General features: G+C 40.8%; 1 protein-coding gene across 12 annotated transcripts in view; it reads left to right on the top strand.

Moving 5' to 3' along the window:
* Window positions 1-822: 822 nt before the first annotated feature.
* Window positions 823-17,957, top strand: part of MTHFD2L (methylenetetrahydrofolate dehydrogenase (NADP+ dependent) 2 like) — a 158,318-nt gene continuing 141,183 nt past the window's right edge. For 5 of the 12 annotated variants that reach the window (XM_062198679.1, XM_062198675.1, XM_062198678.1 and 2 more), the window contains exon 1: window positions 7,985-8,130. In XM_062198679.1, coding sequence (XP_062054663.1) covers window positions 8,015-8,130 — 116 coding nt within the window. In that variant the 5' untranslated portion in view covers window positions 7,985-8,014. Of the gene's footprint in view, window positions 991-7,984; window positions 8,131-9,755; window positions 12,118-12,156; window positions 12,983-13,463; window positions 16,402-17,957 lie in introns of those variants that run through there. The other 7 variants (XM_062198687.1, XM_062198684.1, XM_062198681.1 and 4 more) reach the window with 7 other exon arrangements.

The following is a 17,957-nucleotide window of genomic DNA, read 5'->3' as shown; positions in this document are numbered from 1 at the left end:
TGGTTAATTTTTACTTATAATCCCTTTATCTAAGAGACATTCCCCGACCCTGTGAGTATTAATTAGCTACTAAAGTATTCTGATAACCATCATTTCATTTTTAATAGGATTTGCTAGTGAAAGGAAATGAGCAAAGAGAAAATTAAGTGACTTGCTCAAGGTTATGAAACCTGTCAATAGCAGAGCCAGGGACAAGTGCCAGGATTGTTATCTGTATTTTCTTCCTTTATTTCCACTTCAGTTAGCAGTACCCAGCCCCACCCTGGTTGCACCCAGCCTCTGTGGAATGCCAAGACACGAAATCTCAAGAAAGAGCCCCTCTGTGTGTTTCTGGGTGGAGTGCATTTCTTCCCCAGGACACATTAATCAGGTCACAGACTTCCTGACTGCTGCTCCCTGCCAGCTCTGCTAGGCTGCTTTCTCTGAATCATCAGGGATATGCTCTTTCTTCTTCCTGCCAAAGCTAACACATAACCACTCTAATTCAGTTAGCTCCTCCTGGAGTTCACACGGGGAGCCCACTGTTCCTCTCTTTATCGCTTTGCTTTATACCCAATTCACCCACCTGCCTAAGCCAAGGACCTAGATTTCATCATGGACTGACTAAGCCTTTTCCTCTCCTCTGCATTCAGGGGCCTTGTCAAACACTTTTTCTTTCTTTTTTTTTTTTCTTCAAAGATTTATTTATTTGAAGAGAGAGAGAGAGTGAGAGAGAGAGAGATAGAGAGAGATCTTCCATCTATTCACTCCCCAGATGGTTACAACAGCTAGGGCTGGGATAGACTGAAACCAAGAGCCAGGAGCTTCCTCCAGGTCTTCCATATGGGTAGCAGGGGCCCAAGGACTTGGACCATCCTTCACTGCTTTCCCAGGTACATCAGCAGGGAGCTGGATCGGAAGTAGAGCAGCTAGGACTGGAACCGGTGCCCATGTGGGATGCTGGTGTTGCAAGCCATGGCTTAACCTTCTATACGACAATGCCAGCCCCAGGTACTATTTCTATATCTATTTGAACAACTATTATTTTTTCTTGTTTAGTCTTTTTTCTTGGTGAATTACACTGGATGACTGTGGAGTGTTGAACCAGATTTACATTCCCCCAAATAATATATTTGGTCGTGATATATTATACTTTTAATATATTGCAATATTTAGTTTGCTTTTTTGATGATTTTTGTGACTTATGTTGTTGAGGGATATTGGTCTGTGGTTTTCTTCTTAGAAATGATTGTATTGTGTATAGAGAGACAGAGATTTTTCTGTCCACGGGTTCACTTCTTAAAGGCCTGCAGCATTCCATACTGGGGTGCCTGGGTTTTAGTCTTCTTTCTGCTCTCCATTCCTGCTTCCTGCCAAAGTGCACCCCAGAAGGCAGCAGGTTGTGCCTCAAGTACTTGGGTTCCTGCCACTCAGTGCAGATTGAGTTCTCCACTCCTGGTTTCAGTTTGGCCAAATTCCTGTCGATGCAGGCATTTGTGGAATGAACCAGAAGATGGGAGCTCTGTTTACCTGTCTGTCTGTCTCTCTTGTTCTCTTACTTTGTCTTTCCAATAAATAAATTAAAAAATAACAAAACATTTGCCACTAACTTTGGCTTTCTAAAAAAATTTTAGGTGTGAAAAATAACATAATTAATACTTTCCATCGTAATCATTTTAAATGTCTGGTCATGTTTCATAGTGTTACGTATACTCACTTTGCTTTGCAATCAGTCTCCAGAACTCTTTTCATCCCACAAAACAGAAACTCTGCACCCGTTAAACAACAGCCCCCCATTTCCTACTCTCACAAGCCCCTGGCAACCACTATTTTACTTTCAACCTATATGGATTTGTTTACTGTAGTGGAATCACATAGCATTTGTTTTTGTGAGTGATAGCTGACTTATCTCATTTAGCATAATGTCCTCAAGTTTCATTCATGTTGTGCCAGAATTTCTTTCCATTCTAGAGTTAAAGAAAATTCCATTGCAAGTAGCCTTTGACTATAGTATAAATTAAAAATATACTATCTCGGCTGGCACCGTGGCTCAATAGGCTCATCCTTCACCTGCAGCACCGGCACACCGGGTTCTAGTCCCAGTTGGGGTGCCAGATTCTGTCCCGGTTGCCCCTCCTCCAGGCCAGTTCTCTGCTGTGGCCCAGGAGTGCAGTGGAGGATGGCCCAAGTGCTTGGTCCCTGCACCCGCATGGGAGACCAGGAGAAACACCTGGTTCCTGGCTTCGGATCAGAGCGATGCACAGGCTGCAGTGCGCCGGCCGTGGCGGCCATTGGAGGGTGAACCAACAGTAAAGGAAGACCTTTCTCCCTGTCTCTCTCTCTCTCTCACTGTCCACTCTGCCTGTCAAAAAAAATATATATATACTCTCGAAAATGAAAGAAGGAAAGAAAGAAGGAAAGATGGAGGAAGCGAAGGAGGGAGGAAGGGAAGTTTAATTATATTCTTAGAATTCTATCTACGAACTACATTGATACTACTCTTTGTATTAATATATTAACATGAGAATTAATAAGAATGGTATTGTAGTGACTATCATGCATTTGCTGTGGTCCCGAAAATCTAATGTACCAATAAATTCATTAAAAATAATGAAGTCAATATCTAGGTCACAAGCAAAATAATTCCATTGCAAGTAAGTACCATATTTTGTTCAGCTACTCATCAGTTAATAGACACTGGTGTTGCTACCATCTTTTGGCTATTGTGAATAATGCTGTTATGAACATGGATATACACAAGCCTCTTTGAGATCTTTCTTTCATTTCCTTTGGGTACATACCTACAAGTGGAATTTCTGGATCATAAAATAGATATGTTTTAAAATTTTTGAGTAACTATTATGCTGTTTTCAATAGCAACTGCAACATTTTATATTACCACTAACAGAACCCTAAAAAGGCTCCAATATCTTCATATCTTCCCAACACTGATAATTTTTTAATAGTAGACATTCTACTGGATGTGAAGTGGTATCACGTCATGGTCTAGATTTGTGTTTCCATAATGTTTAATCATGTTGAGCATCTTTTTACATGCTTGTTGGCCATTCATGTATCTTTTTGGAGAAATGTCTATTAAAGTCTTCTGCAAATTATTTTTTAAGATTTTATTTATTTATTTGAGAGGTAGAGTTACAGATAGTGAGAGGGAGAGACAGAGAGAAAGGTCTTCCTTCCATTGGTTCACTCTCCAAATGGCCACAATGGCCGAAACTGCGCCGATCTGAAGCCAGGAGCCAGGTACTTCTTCCTGGTCTCCCACTTGGGCGCAGGGGACCAAGCACTTGTACCATCTTCTACTGCTTTCCCAGGCCATAGCAGAGAGCTGGATTGGAAGAAGAGCAGCCGGGACTAGAACTGGCGCCCATATGGGATGCCAGAGCCGCAGGCAGAGGATTAACCCACTGCGCCATGGCACTGCTTAATTGGGATTTTGTTTTTCTGTTTTGGAGCTATAGGAGTTTTAAAATATATATATATATATATATATATATATATATATATATATATTCTGGATACTAACTCCTTATCAAACACTTGATTCACAAATATTGTTTTCAATTGTGTTGTTTGTCTTTTTCACTCATTGTGTCTTATGCTCTGTAGATATTTTAAATTTTGATGTCATTCAATTTTTCTATTTTTTTACTCTTGTTGCTTGTGCTTTTGATGTCATATCCAAAAAATCATTGCAGACCATTGTCATGAAGCTTTTCACCTATGTATACTTCTAAGAGTTATATTGTTTAGCTCTTACATTTAGTTCTTTGATCCATTTTGAGTTGATTTTCATCTATGGTATAAAATAATGGTCCAGCTTCACCCTTTTATATAGTTATCCAGTTTTCCTAATATGGTCTGTTGAAAAGAATGTCATTTCTCCATTGGATGGCCTTGACAGCATGCCAATAATCATTTAACCATAAAGTTTTGTTTCTGGCCTCTCTGTTGTATGCCTTTGACCTATATGTTTGACTTTATGAAAGTGCTACTGTGTTTTGACCATTGTATCTTTGTGATAATTCAAATAAGAAAGCATGAGTTTCCTTAATATTCTGTATGAATTTTAGCAAAGTATTATTGACTTTCAAAATTGTATGTGCACATAGCTTATGACTCTATAAATCTACATCCAGAGAAACTTTTGATTAGTGTTCCAAGAGTCATATTCAAAGCATTTTTATGTTTCCTGTCAGGAAAAACTGAAAGAATTATTGGGCTAACTTGTTTACATTTAGATGGATTCCTGTGCCTTCCTCCTACCTACTCTGTTCTGCATTCCAGAAGACTGTATTTCCAGGTTCTTTTGCTTTCTGGTTTCCAGGTAGGTTGGACAAATGAAAACACTAACAAAATATTGGAGCAGGGTAGAGAGTACAGTGTATATCTTCCCTTATATTTTGCTGTGTACCGCTCACTGGTACACAGCAAAAGTGTGAAATATCAGCTCCTTGTTTAGCTTCTCTCTCTTTTTTAATAAAGATTTATTTGTGTATTTATTTTAAAAGCAAATAGGGGGTGGGGAGAGAGAAAAGAGAAAGAGAATATCTACTGGTTCACTCCGCAGAGGATATCTACTTGGTCATTCCTCAATATCCAAATCTGAGCTGGAACCAGAGCCAATTTCTGGGAACTCAACTCAGGTCTCCCATGTGAAGTGCAGGAACCCATTTACTTGAGCCATTACCACAGCCTCCAAGGGTCTTTATTGGTGCAAAGCTGGAGTTGATCTTCAAACCCAGATATTCTGAAGAGGGAAGTGGGCATCCTGTCTTAATCATGAGGGTGAACACCTGCTCCTTGGTGGTTTCTGACTTCAGTGTTAACTGTTCACATTCTGATAATCACTTTGAAACATTTTGTTATACTATGATTATTATATAATGACAGTTAACCTATTAACTCAATGGAGCTTATTAAATTAGATGTCTCAAACAATGTCATGGGCACTATGAATGGAAACATATATCTCTGTGGCATAAAATGCATTGCTCTTTTTATGGTAATGCAAAAGTTTTCATTGGAATACTTGAAATAATCATGAGAGAAGATTTTCTTAATGCTACTCTTGTGAGTAGCTTTTTTAAATCATCTTTTTATAATCATTGATTCAATTCAAGTGAATTCAATATTTGTAAAGCATGTATTAGAGCACAATGAGGATAAAAATATCAATGTTACCCTTCAGTTACCTGTCTGGTGGACAACACTGAATAATAAATTTTTGGAAGATTTATTTATTTATTTGAAAGGCAGAGTTACAGAGGGAGAGAGAAAGACAGAGAGAAAGATCTTTCATTTGCTGGTTCAGTCCCCAAATGACTGCAACAGCTGGGGCTGGGCCCATCCGAAGCCAGGAGCCAGGAGCTTCTTCTGGTCTCCTACATGGGTGCAGGGGCCCAATGGCTTGGGTCATCTTCCACTGCTTTTTCAGGTCATTAACAGGGGACTGGATCAGAAGTGGAGTAGCCAGGACTTGAACCGGTGCCGATATGGAATGCGGTGCTGCAGACAGCAGCTTAACAGTGCCACAGTGCCAGCCCCAAATAATAAATTGTAATAAAGTCTACCTTTAAAGAATCTCTCCCAGTACAGATTTTAAGAGAGAACTACCCTGGTTGAACAGACTCAAAAAATAGACTTAATGTTTGAAATTTTAAATTTCATGAAAAATTTAGAAGATAGTACCAAAAGTTCACATATACCAACCACCTAGTTTCTTCTCTTATTACCATCTTACATTATATAATAAATAAACCAATACTAGTAACTAAAACTCATACTTTATTCAGATTTTCTTAGTTTTTACATAGTATCCTATTTCTGTTCCAGGATCCAATCCAGGAGATCCCAATACTTACATATACATTGTGGGTGTCCTTGGTTTCCTTTTGGATATAACAATTTCTCAGACTGTTCCTTGCCTATGATTAGCCTGAAGGTTTTGATAAGTACTGTGCTTAAGTCAATTGTCAGGTACCTCTCTACTGAGATATGTTTAATTGTTTTCCCTCGTGATTAGACTGGTGCTATGGGTTTTTGGAAGATTACAGAGGTAAAATACAGTTCTTTTTTGTTGTTGTTGTCGATTCATTTTATTTATTTGAAGAGCAGAAGTAGAGAGAGAGAATGGAAGAGAGAGAAAGAGAGGTCCCACATCTGCTGGTTCATTCCCCAAATGTTAACCATGGCCAGACTGAGGCCTAAGCCAGGAGCAAGGAACTCAATCCAGGTCTGCTAGTGGGTGTCAGGGACCCAGCTACTTGAGCCATCACCACTGCCTTTCAGGGTTTGTATTAGCAGGAAGTTGGAGTCAGGAGTAAAGCCGAGTATGGAACCCAGATACTCCAATAAAGGATGTAGGTGTTTTAACTAGCATATTAAATGCTGCCCCAAATGTCTATCTCAGCTTGCTTATTTGCATTGATTAATTATATATATAATCATATATATATTTATTTATTTATACATCACCTATTAATTATATATATAATCATATATATATATGATATTTCTTTATTTATCCATCACCTATTGAAGAGTATCTTGGTTCTTGGAGAATATGAGTAGAGATATTATAAACATTCACATGGAGGTTTATCTGTAGCCGTAAGTTCTCTGCTCAGTATCGTTGCTCAGTATCGGATAGCATGGTTGAAATATTTAGCTCTGTAAGAAACTGACAAACTGTCATCCAAAGTGACCGAATCATTCTGAATTTTCACCCATTAGTGAGATCTTTTGTTGCTGCCCATCTTTGTCAGCATTTGGTATTATCAGAGTTTTGGACTTAAAATATTCTAATGGGAATGGACCAGTATCTCATTGTTATTTTAATCTGCATTTCTTTAGTGGTAGATGATGTTGCACTTTTTTTTCATACGCTTTTTGGTAGATATCTGTTTAAATAATTTGCCTACTTTCAACTCCTGTTGTTAATGAATTTTAAGAGTTCTTTGTATATTTTGGCTACAAATCCTTTACCAGAAACGTGTTTGTTTTCTCCTGGTCTATGAGTTGTCTTTTCATTCTCATAACACTGTCTTTTAGACAGTAATTTTTTTAAGGATTGCGACATAGATGTTGTATCTAAAATCTCACCACCAAACCCAAGTTCATTTAGGTTTTCTAGCCTCCTTCTTTGAGTCAAACTGACTTCCGTCAGCCAGACCAGAGTGAGATGTTCGTTCTTACTGCTGCTATTTTTTTTAAGAGCAGATTTTCTGACAGAGTTTGATGTTAGAAGACAGGGTTTCTCAGTGACAGCGCAGCTGCAGCCTGAGGTGTGGAAGACGGTGCTGTCCCGTTCCCGGTGCAGCTGGGACCACGTCCTTTTTGTCTGCTTTAATTTGCACGATGAATGGACGGCCTGATGGTTCATTTTCTGAGGGAGCAGATGCTTTGCTTTCTCACACAAACGCACCGCACCACACAGGGCGCCTGGGCTAAATCACGACCCTGACTCAGGAAACCACGGGGACGCCAGCCTTTCCCTCCACAAGCAGAGATGATGAAGCAGAGCCGCAGAGAGCGTCCGGGCCTTCCTCAGTCGCGTCCCCTTCCTTCTCCAAGCCTCACATCTTTGCTTCTCTCTCTGGCTCCCAAGGCCGCACAAAAGGCGTGGGAAACAAAGAACCTATGGCATCTTTCCTGCTCGCAGTCAAGTGCAGCAGAAGCAGGGCAGAAGCTCTGGTTCTGGAGGAAGGTGGGCGTGTTGCGTGGATTGCTTAGTTAAAACGTCTTCCGCGCGCTTTCGCAGGTGGACGGTGGGCGGCAGAGCCGCGGGGCCACACAGGCGCTCTCCACAGCCGCGCGCCTTTCCTCACTACTGCCGGCCCCGCCCCGTGACGGCCCGCCCTCGGCGCCTGGCCCCGCCCCCACGGCCCAGCATCCTCTCGGCGCCTCCCCGCCACGGTCCCCGCTCCCTCCTGCCGCGCGAGGGCGGAGTCGAGCCTGCTGTGAGGACCGGAGCGAGCGGCGGGAGGAGGAGCCCGGGGGCTGGGGCTCCGCTGCCATGGCGCTGCCGGCCCGCGGCCTCTTGCTGCTCGGCGGCCGCCTGGGCCGCGTGCCGGTGGGGGCCCGGGGACAGGCCGGGCCCGCGTGCCGGGGCTTTCGGAGCAGCGGCGTGAGGTAGGGGTGAGCAGCCGGGGTGGCTGGGGCAGCGGCGTCCTCTCGGGAGGCCGCGGGCTCGTGGGCAGCGGCGCGGCGGGGCTGGACGAGGCCTGCCCACTTTGGCCGTGAACGTGGGCCCGAGGGTCGCATCCGCCTCGTCCCAGGGGCACAGCGACGTGCGCGGCTCGGGGCTCCCGCGCCGGAAGGTTCCGCTTCTGCCGCAGGTGCAGCTGAGTGATTTAGGAAGACACTTGAGGCGCTGGGAAACACGTGGTGTGTTTGGTCAGACCCTTGGTTTTGTTTTGAATATTGGCGTTTCGATGAGTAGGCGTTGTCCAGATGGCTTGCTAGTGGCTGAGTTTCTGAATCCTTTTGTTAATGGTTTTGCCAAGGTCCACCTCTTAAAATTCCAGGCGGTTTCACAAAATTAAGACATTCGCCCCGATTCCTCAGTCTTTTTCTGTAAGCTCCCCAAAGCGATGGGCCTGAGGGTCACTGCGTCTCTTTGGGCTCGGTTGCTGGCAAGCGCTTTGCAAATACGGGAGGTACAGCTGCAATCCATCTGCACTGTGTTGCCCGGGAACGCTTCATCCTTCCGACGTGTACTTTGTCTCCGTAGTAAAACCCAACCGAGAAGATAAAAATATGTTGGCTTGCCCCAGACCCAATGAGTTTAGAAGTACGTGTTTTCAAACATTAAGGGCTGCAGGTAGTGGACTTTTAGTGCTTGTTCTTCGTAGTCAGACTCCTTTTACTCCTTTGTTTGTGCCCCAGGTGCCTAGACAGTACCTGGAAAAAAGGAATCAGTAACAAGTAAACGCAGATGCTGCTAATTTAATTCTCCCAGTCAGCTCCCCGTTGTGTACAGATGGATCTTCATCGTGAGTGACTGAATTGAAGCATTCCTTCCAGTGACTAGGGCTTCACCAGGATATGTGAGAAGTCACAGTGCTTCAGAGTTAGGGTTGAGTAAGCTGTAGTGGTGTCTGTAAGAATTTTCCACTTGGTTTGAAACTACTTAGGAAAAGCGAATTCCACAGAAATCTATTTGTATTGCAGAATTGAGGGGGTGGTCTACTGTTGTAAATCTCAATTGTTTATTGAGGCTATTATTTTTTGTTTCAGTTGTTTTTGGGCTTCTTTCCTGAACAAGGATAACCTTTTTTCAAATTGTACAAGTTGATTAATTGCCCTTCATCAGTCTGATGTAAACAGCTCCGTCTCTCCATCCTCTCCATGATCTGCATATGTTGACTAAGAATCACAAGCAATAGTTAGAAAACAAGTATTTGGCTGTAGCCACATGCTTTATATACAGAAACACATACACACATGCCCACTCATGAAAAAATTCAAGTTATTTTTCATAGGATGATAAGAAGTATTACTTTGAGCCTGACTGCTTTCAGTCTTATTTGATGCAGATTATAACCATAGAAGTAATTTTTACAGTTTTTTTTTTTTTTTTTTTTTTTAAATCAAGCTAGGAAAGGTGGTGGTCTTGACATTCTCTTGGCATTAAATGCCATGTTGGAAGGCAAAGCTGCTGTAACACTGAGAAACAGCTGTGGACTGGTGGGTCTATGATGGGGAGGAATTCCGACAGTGTGTTGATGCTTATTGGTGTCTCTTTTCTCTTCTAGGACCAGCAGAGAGAAGAGATTCCATCTTCCAGAGGTCTCCACTGTCTGCCTCCCCACTTGTCCCCATCCTCAGCCAGCTTTTTTTTTTTTTTTTTTAATATGTGGGGACACACTAGTTGTCTAGTTCTTCATAGTGAATGTGGTTTAAATCTGGTGTCGTTACTGTTGACATAAGATTTGAACCTTTGTGTTATTCTTCCTGAAAGTTGTTTCTGAGTTTGATAAACTTTTCCCCAGTGATATTGACTATTTTAAATTTGCAATTTCGTTATCAGCAGTTTTTTAGTTGTCTAGAGCCTTAGATGAAAAAATACTTTTGATTATTGTTTCAAGTTTTTTGACTAATTAAGACAAATAATAATGGAATATATTAAATAGTTTTTTAGTGAATTTTTTTGAATCAGTAATGGAATTTGGAAGTTATGATTTTCCGTTCTGTGTAAAGAGTTTACAAATTATGATGTCTTGGGTGTGAAAGTCACATGAGTTTTGGGCCTGGTGCTTTTCAGTGTATGGAGCCTGGCAGTAACATATTCCACCTATCCCATTTGTAAGGGGAGGTTACAGATCTTGTCCATTGATACCATGCTCAGTGTGGAATTGCAGCTATCCTGCAATACTGGGACTTCCCCAAACCCTGCTTTAGATGATCCTACCTAATTACATATTTTTGGTAACTACATGCATATTACAAGCACTTTTTTCCATTTTTATCCTGGTGCAAAGTGAGTCTTGAAATCATTAATTTAATAGATTCTCTTTTCCTCCCCTGCTATTATTATTTGAATTTGTAAAAATTTTCATGTGCCAGCCTGCAGCTTTTTATGGAAGTTTAACTTTTCTTTAGATTTCGCTGTTGATGGTCTTATAATTTTTGCAATTCGACCTGTCCATAGCTTTATAATTTTAATGGCTAGGGTTTTTTTCCCCCAGATTACATTTTTGGAACTAAGTAAAAGACACTTTGTCAGCTTTAAATATTCATGTTTTTTAGAATAGTTAAGTTTAACAATAAATATTCTTCAAACTATCCTCTTTAGTACTTACTCAGTATTAGTATCTCTGTAGTAAAGACCTTTTTATCCTTTTGTGAAGCTTGAAGGACCCAGATTCCAGTTAGGATCATTGCTAAAGCTAATTTCCTGTAAATTGATTACTTCCAAGATACAGATGTAAAGAGTAGCAGAGGCACTTTCTTAAAAATCACACATCACACTGTTCTCTTGGCTAATGTGATAATGCTTTCTTATCTTAATGCTATACTTACTTTAATCAGAGTGATATATAATAGCTACCTGGCTGTGATTTTGATTGCTAAACAGTTATTGTGTTATTTTACTTTTAGAAACTAAATGTGTCATCATTTGCTGTTTCCTATCTTAGTTTTATTTTCTGTGTCCCAGCTGTTCAGAAATGGTGTATTCTAATGTAATGTCTCCAAAATCAAGTTTTCTGATTAAAATGGATCAGTAGATTCTTAGAAGAAACTAATATTAATCTCAGATCTTGTTAGTCAGTCATAGGCTTAGTAATAATTTAGCAGTTTATTTAATGACCCTAATTTTGCTCTTCAAATGCTTTGAAGTTGTAGTTTTTTCATGCTAATACTCTGATGGGATGATAAAAAAGTAGAAGATAACTCTAGAACATCAGATAATTTTTCATGGTCATGTACTCTGAAGATTTTAAACTAGTTTGGCTTACAGATGATTGCGTTGTGGAAGGGAGTTTAAAGAGATTAAGAGCTTGGGTGAAATTTCAACTGTAATAGGGTAAGGTAAATTAAATGATTAGTAACAAATGATATTTGCTGTTAAGGAGTGCAATTTGGACCTAAGAAAACATTATCTACAAGGTATAAACCTTTGTGGTTAGACTAGAATATAATTTAAATTTAGTAGTAGTGCCAAAGGAGAGCTCAGGGCTTAACCAGCTCCTCCAGTTAACATTTCAAAATATTTTCTGTGTTGCTATTACTAACATTTTAATGATGGTCATATTATGTTAAAACAACTGGATATGACTTACCTAATCATCTTGTTATTTTCCAATGTCTAGTTCTTAGAAAATCTGAAATAATCTCTCATGTGCTTGTCAACATCATACTACCCAGGTTTGTTTCATTTAATGATCTGTACTCCAGTAGATTTCAGCAGTTACACCCATTAAAAAAAGGTATGCCTAGAACTCAAACGTTGTCTGAAGATTCACAATTCTAATGTGAAGACATATACATAGTTTAAAGTAGAATGCCCCCCTTTTTTTATTCACCTTGCAATCACTGTCATCTTGCTTTTAAGTAATCAATTATATTATTTAAAAATAAGTTCTTATTGAAATCTAAGGAGTCCTTATATTAAACAGTTGGATGGTTGATTTTTTTTTTTTTTTTTACAGATAATCCATTTACTTTCTTCTTAGTTTGAGATTTCTTTATCTGAAAGGTGTGGTTAGAGAGGGACAGAGAGAAAGAGATCTTCCATCAGCTGGTTCACTCCCGAAATGGCTACAATGGCTGAAGTGAGTAGACCAGAACTCCATCTGGATCTCCCACATGGATAGCAGCAGTACAAATAATTGGCCAACAAAGATAGTATGTTTATAATTGTCACAACTGAAAGATGTAGACAGTTACTATTTCCATTTAATAGACTGGGAAAATGAGATTTAAACAACTTTTCCCAAGATAATACAGTAAATAAATTAGTAAGACAAGGTTTGCGCTTGCAGTCATCTCATTTCTCTGCTCTACCAATAATTTGTAGTTGAACTATCTCACTGCTGCCTTTTCCTCATATGAAAATACTTATTAAATCTCATAGAACTTCTGTGAATCAAGAAAGCTAATCTTGCATGTATGTCTCTAAAATTATTTTGTCATGGTCTCTTTCTTTCTTTCTTTTTTTTTTTTTTTTTTTAATTTGACAGGCAGAGTTAGAGAGAGAGAAAGGTTTTCCTTCCATTGGTTCACCCTCAAAATGGCTGCTACGGCCGGCGCTGTGCTAATCCAAAGCCAGGAGCCAGGTGCCTCCTCCCGGTCTCCCATGCGGGTGCAGGGGCCCAAGCACTTGGGCCATCCTCCACTGCCTTCCTGGGCCACAGCAGAGAGCTGGCCTGGAAGAGGAGCAACTGGGACCAAAACCCAGTGCCCATATGGAATGCCAGTGCCGCAGGCGTAGGATTAACCAAGTGAGCCACGGCGCCAGCCCCTGTCATGGTCTCTTAATGTAAGATGTTCTTTTTTTTTCTTTTACTTTTTGACAGAGTGGACAGTGAGAGAGAGAGAGAGAAAGGTCTTCCTTTTGCCGTTGGTTCCCAAGGCAGGAGCCAGTTGCTTATCCTGGTCTCCCATACGGGTGCAGGACCCAACCACTTGGGCCATCCTCCACTGCACTCCCTGGCCACAACAGAGAGCTGGCCTGGAAGAGGGGCAACTGGGACAGAATCCGGCGCCCCGACTGGGACTAGAACCCTGTGTGCCGGCGCCGCTAGGCGGAGGATTAGCCTGTTGAGCCACGGCGCCAGCCCCTGTCATGGTCTCTTAATGCAAGATGTTCTTGACCTAGGATTTCATGAAGAGAATTCAGGAGATCCATAAACTTGAAGAAGTCATTGATTTCTAATAAATTTATAATTTCCTAACATTATAAAAATTGAAAATAAGACAGTAACATTATTATTACTTGTGATATGGCTAGTAAAAGCACAGTTTTCTTTTTAAAGATTTATTTATTTATTTTAAAGAGTTACACAGAAAGAGAAACAGAGGCAGAGAGAGGTCTTTCATCCACTGGTTCACTCCCCAGTTGGCTGCAATGGCCGGAGCTGGGGCAATCTGAAGCCAGAAGCCGGGAGCTTTCTCTAGGTCTTCCCATGTGGGTGCAGGGGGCCAATGACTTAGACCATCTTTCACTGCTTTCCCAGGCTGTAGCAGAGAGCTGGATCAGAAGTGCAACAATTGGTACTTGAACCAGCACTGGCTTTATCCACTATGCCACAGCACTGGCCCCCACAAATATTTTGTCACAGAATTAATGCAGATACCTCAAATATATGCACTCATCACTATTTTGGTACAGTGTTCCAGTAATATTTAGGGTTCAGTACTTCTGTGATTTCAGATATTTCCGAGGGTGTTGGAAATATCTCCTGAGGATAAAGGGGACTAATATAGATGTATTAGTTTACTCAACTCAGTAGTTATCAGCTATTGTTTCTCTCTCTTTAAATATTTATTTATTTGAGAGGTAGAGTTACAGACAGAGAGGGAGAGACAGAAAGGTCTTCCATCTGCTGGGTCACTTCCCAAATGGCTGCAACAGCCTTAGATGAGCTGATCTGACGCCAGGAGCTCTGTCCTGGTCTCCCAGGTGGTACAGGGGCCCAAGCACTTGGGCCATCTTCCACTGCTTTCCCAGGCCGTAGCAGTAAGCTGGGATCAGAAGAGGAGCAGCCAGGACTCAAACCGACACCTATATGGGATACCGGCATTGCAGATGGAACACCACAGTGCTGGCCCCAGTTTCTCTTTTATACCTAACACAGTGTCAGAAAGTTCCAGGGAGTTCTGTGGCCAGTCTTTCTTAACAAGTTTGAGTCCATTTGTGTTCTGTGACAAATTTTGTTAATGAAGATTTTCTCAAGACAAATCAGTTCAACTTCTAGAGGCAAAAGTGAATGAATTTTAGGTTAGAATTAAATGTTTTCATCAAAAGTAACCATAAAATGTGAAAAGTCATGCCACATTCCTGTGATATTTGTCTCTCAGAACTGATGTCAAAGTAGCATTGAAAACGTGTAAAGAGGAGCAAGGTCAGCAGGATGGTAGGATAGGACTTTCCACCCCTTGTCCCCTTGGAAGTTCATCAGTATGAACAACTGTCCATGCGTGATAATACCTTTGTAAGAGCTAAGGGATGTAAGTGAGGAAATGAAGTGCTAGACTATTGCACAGAAGTAAGAAAAGATGGAGAGGATGGGAAGGGTGGTTTCACATTACTTGTGTGACCTCTTCCCTGCTCTGGTAGCACAGCTCAAAAGTATCTTCATGCTAGCGCTGTGGCATAGTAGGTTAACGTCGTGGCTTGAAGCGCCAGCATCCCATATGGGCGCCGGTTTGAGACCCGGCTGCTGCACTTCCGATCCAGATCTGCTATGGCCTGGGGAAGCAGCACAAGATGGCCTACGTGTTTGGCCCACGTTCTTGGCCCCCTGCACCTGCATGGGAGACCTGGAGGAGGCTCCTGGCTGCAGATCAGTGCAATCCTGGCCGTTGTGGCCAGTTGGGGAGTGAACCATCAGATGGGGGACCTCTCTCTCTCTGTCTCTCCTCTCTGCTGTGTACCTCTGACTTTCAAATAAATAAATTTTTTTAAAGTATCTTCATGTTCTTCACGGGAAAGGAGACTGAAGAAAGCACTTCACTTCAGACTCTAGTAGCAGGTGTGCTCCAGTGAACCTTGTGGCCTCTGCAGCTCCATGCCCTAGGTTGGCCTCTGCAGATTCACTCTTCAGTTCATTCTGTGTTCAAAGCTGGCCCACATGGTTCTAGGCCCTATACTGTCTACCATCCCCAGGCATAATCCAGGCCCCAGAAACTGGCTGTCTCCTATAGTCCAAGAGTTCCGTCTATCGTCTAATATCATTGGGGCCACTGCAGCCCCAAACTCCAAGCCAGTACCAGCAGAACCACCCTTTAGGCTCACTTCAGTGCCAGGTATCATGGAACCAAGCATTAGTTGATTGGACCCATAGAGATTGATACAAGCTCCACTGGACTCTGGTGGCAGGCTTTATCCTTTTGACTCAGGTTCCAGACCAGCCTCTACTATCCTGGAACTGAAGCATGCTCCTATGGACCCAACTTCCAGGCTCACCCTGGAGCTAAAGAACTCACTAATGGAACTGAAAATATTCATAGATATTCTTAATAGCAGACACTTCAAGCAGAAGAAAGAAGGAATGAGCTTAAAGACTGGTCATTTGAATTTACTTAGTGGAACAAAAAGAAAAGGCAAAAGCATGTGGTGCATAAAGAACATCATCAAGTGAACCAATATGAGTTTTCAGTATCTCAGAGCAGAGAGAAGGAGAAGAATGCTTACTTAACAAGACAGGTTTGGTGTAGTGTTTGGTGTAGTGAAGACACCTCTTGGTACACTGCATCTTATATTGGAGTGCCTGATTTCAAGACCTGGCTCCAGTCCCCATCTAACTTCTTGATAATTACACGTGCTCTGGGGTAGCAGGTATTAGCCCAATTCATTGTGTTGCTACCTTGTATGGGAGACCTGCTCCTGACTTTTGCCTTTCCTAGCCCCAGCTGGTATGGCCATTTAGAAAGTTAACCAACAGATGAGAGACTTCGTTGTCTGATATGGCAAGTAGACATCCCAGGTGGCAGCCTAACTTTTGCCAAACTCCCACCTGTAGACTCGCCTTATATTTCACACAAAAAACCTGAATCTTAAGGCTTTAAACCATAGAATTTCTAGAAGAAAGTGTAGGGGAACATATCCTTCACCTTGATCTAGGCAAAGATTCTTGGATATGACCCACACAACATAGGAAACTAAAGCAAAATAGACAAATGGGATTGCATCAAACTGAAAAACTTACGAACAGCCAAAGAAAACAGTTATCAGAGGTAAGAGACAACCTACAGAATGGAAGAAAATATTTTGAAGTTGTACATCTAGCAATATTCAGAATATATAAGGAATTCAAACAACTCAGTAGCAAAAAACAAAAGCAGTTTAAAAATCAGCAGTAGATGTGAACAGATATTTCTCAAAAGAAGATAGAAATGGGTACCTGAAAAAGTTTTCAACATCACTAATCATCAGGGGAATGCAAATCAAAACCTCAATGAGATATCACCTCACTATAGTAAGATTGGCTGTTACAAAAAGATATAGCAAGTGTTGGCAAGGATGTAGAGAAAAGGAAACCCTTGGACACTAGTGGTGGGGATGTAAATTAGTACAGCCTTTCTGGAAAACACTTGGAGATTCCTCACAAAACTTTAAAAATAAGAGCTGCCATATGATCCAGCAATTCCATTCCTGGAATTGATGTATACACATCCAAAGAAAATGAAATCCATTTGTTGATGAGATATTTGTATTCTCATATTTATTGCAGTGCCATTCACAGTAGTCAAGAATTAACATGAATGGATAAAGAAAATGGGTACATATACATGATAGAATATTACACAATTCAAAAGGATTGAATCTTGTTATTTGCAGCAATGTAGATGAAACTAGAGATCATTATGTTAAGAGAAATAAGTCAAGCACAGAAAGACAATACCACATGATCTCACTCAAATGTAGAGTCTTAAAAATATAGGTGATCTTGTATAAGGTAAAAGCAATGGTGGTAACCAGAGGCTAGGAAGGTAAGAGGAGAGAAAGGAAAAAGAAAAGGCTGATTATTAAATACCAGGTTCTTTTCTCAAAAATAGAAGATAGGCTTTGGGAAGTGTTCACTATGGAAACATGTTGAATGTTTGAAAGGATAAAAATACATATTCTAATTGATATATAATGTACACATGTAATGAGATCACATATTACCCCTTAAATATATATTTGTTTTTGATGTGTTGAATATGTTAACTCACTTCATTTAATTATTTCACTATATATCCATATATATGTATTAGAGTGTCATTTTATCCCATGAATACAGATAATTTTTATTCACCAATTACACCTTAACGAGCTGGGAGAAAAGTGAATACTGAACTAAAATATAACTCCTGAAAAGTGACTACAAGATTATTACTAAATATTAACTTCCAAATAAATACCAAAATCAGATGTAGATAAGTGGTCAAAAGAGATAAATTGGCATAAGATACAAGGACTTCAAATGGCCAGTAACCCTCTAAGAGGTCCAGACACTAGTAATTAGGGAAACGTATATCAAAACCACAATGAAATGGCATTTAGCTAATTAATGAAAGTTTAAAAGTTTGACAGTATCAAAAAGTAGATCAGCATAGAGTCTAGTGAAAAATAGAGTCATTTCAATAAGAAGGTAAGATACTATGAAGGTAGGAAGAGGATGCTGTGAAACCTTATAGCCAAGACAGTTCCCTCAGGTTTTAGCTGTCAGGAAGCAGTTTCCAGAGTATTTTCCAAGCTGAAACTTGCATGGTATATGAGACAGACTTGGTAGGAAGTTGGGGAGGTG

Source organism: Lepus europaeus, chromosome 8 (genome assembly GCF_033115175.1).
Source record: "Lepus europaeus isolate LE1 chromosome 8, mLepTim1.pri, whole genome shotgun sequence".
Lineage (NCBI taxonomy): Eukaryota > Metazoa > Chordata > Mammalia > Lagomorpha > Leporidae > Lepus > Lepus europaeus.
Note: the sequence above shows the minus strand (reverse complement) of the source record. Positions and strands in the feature narration are given on the sequence as shown.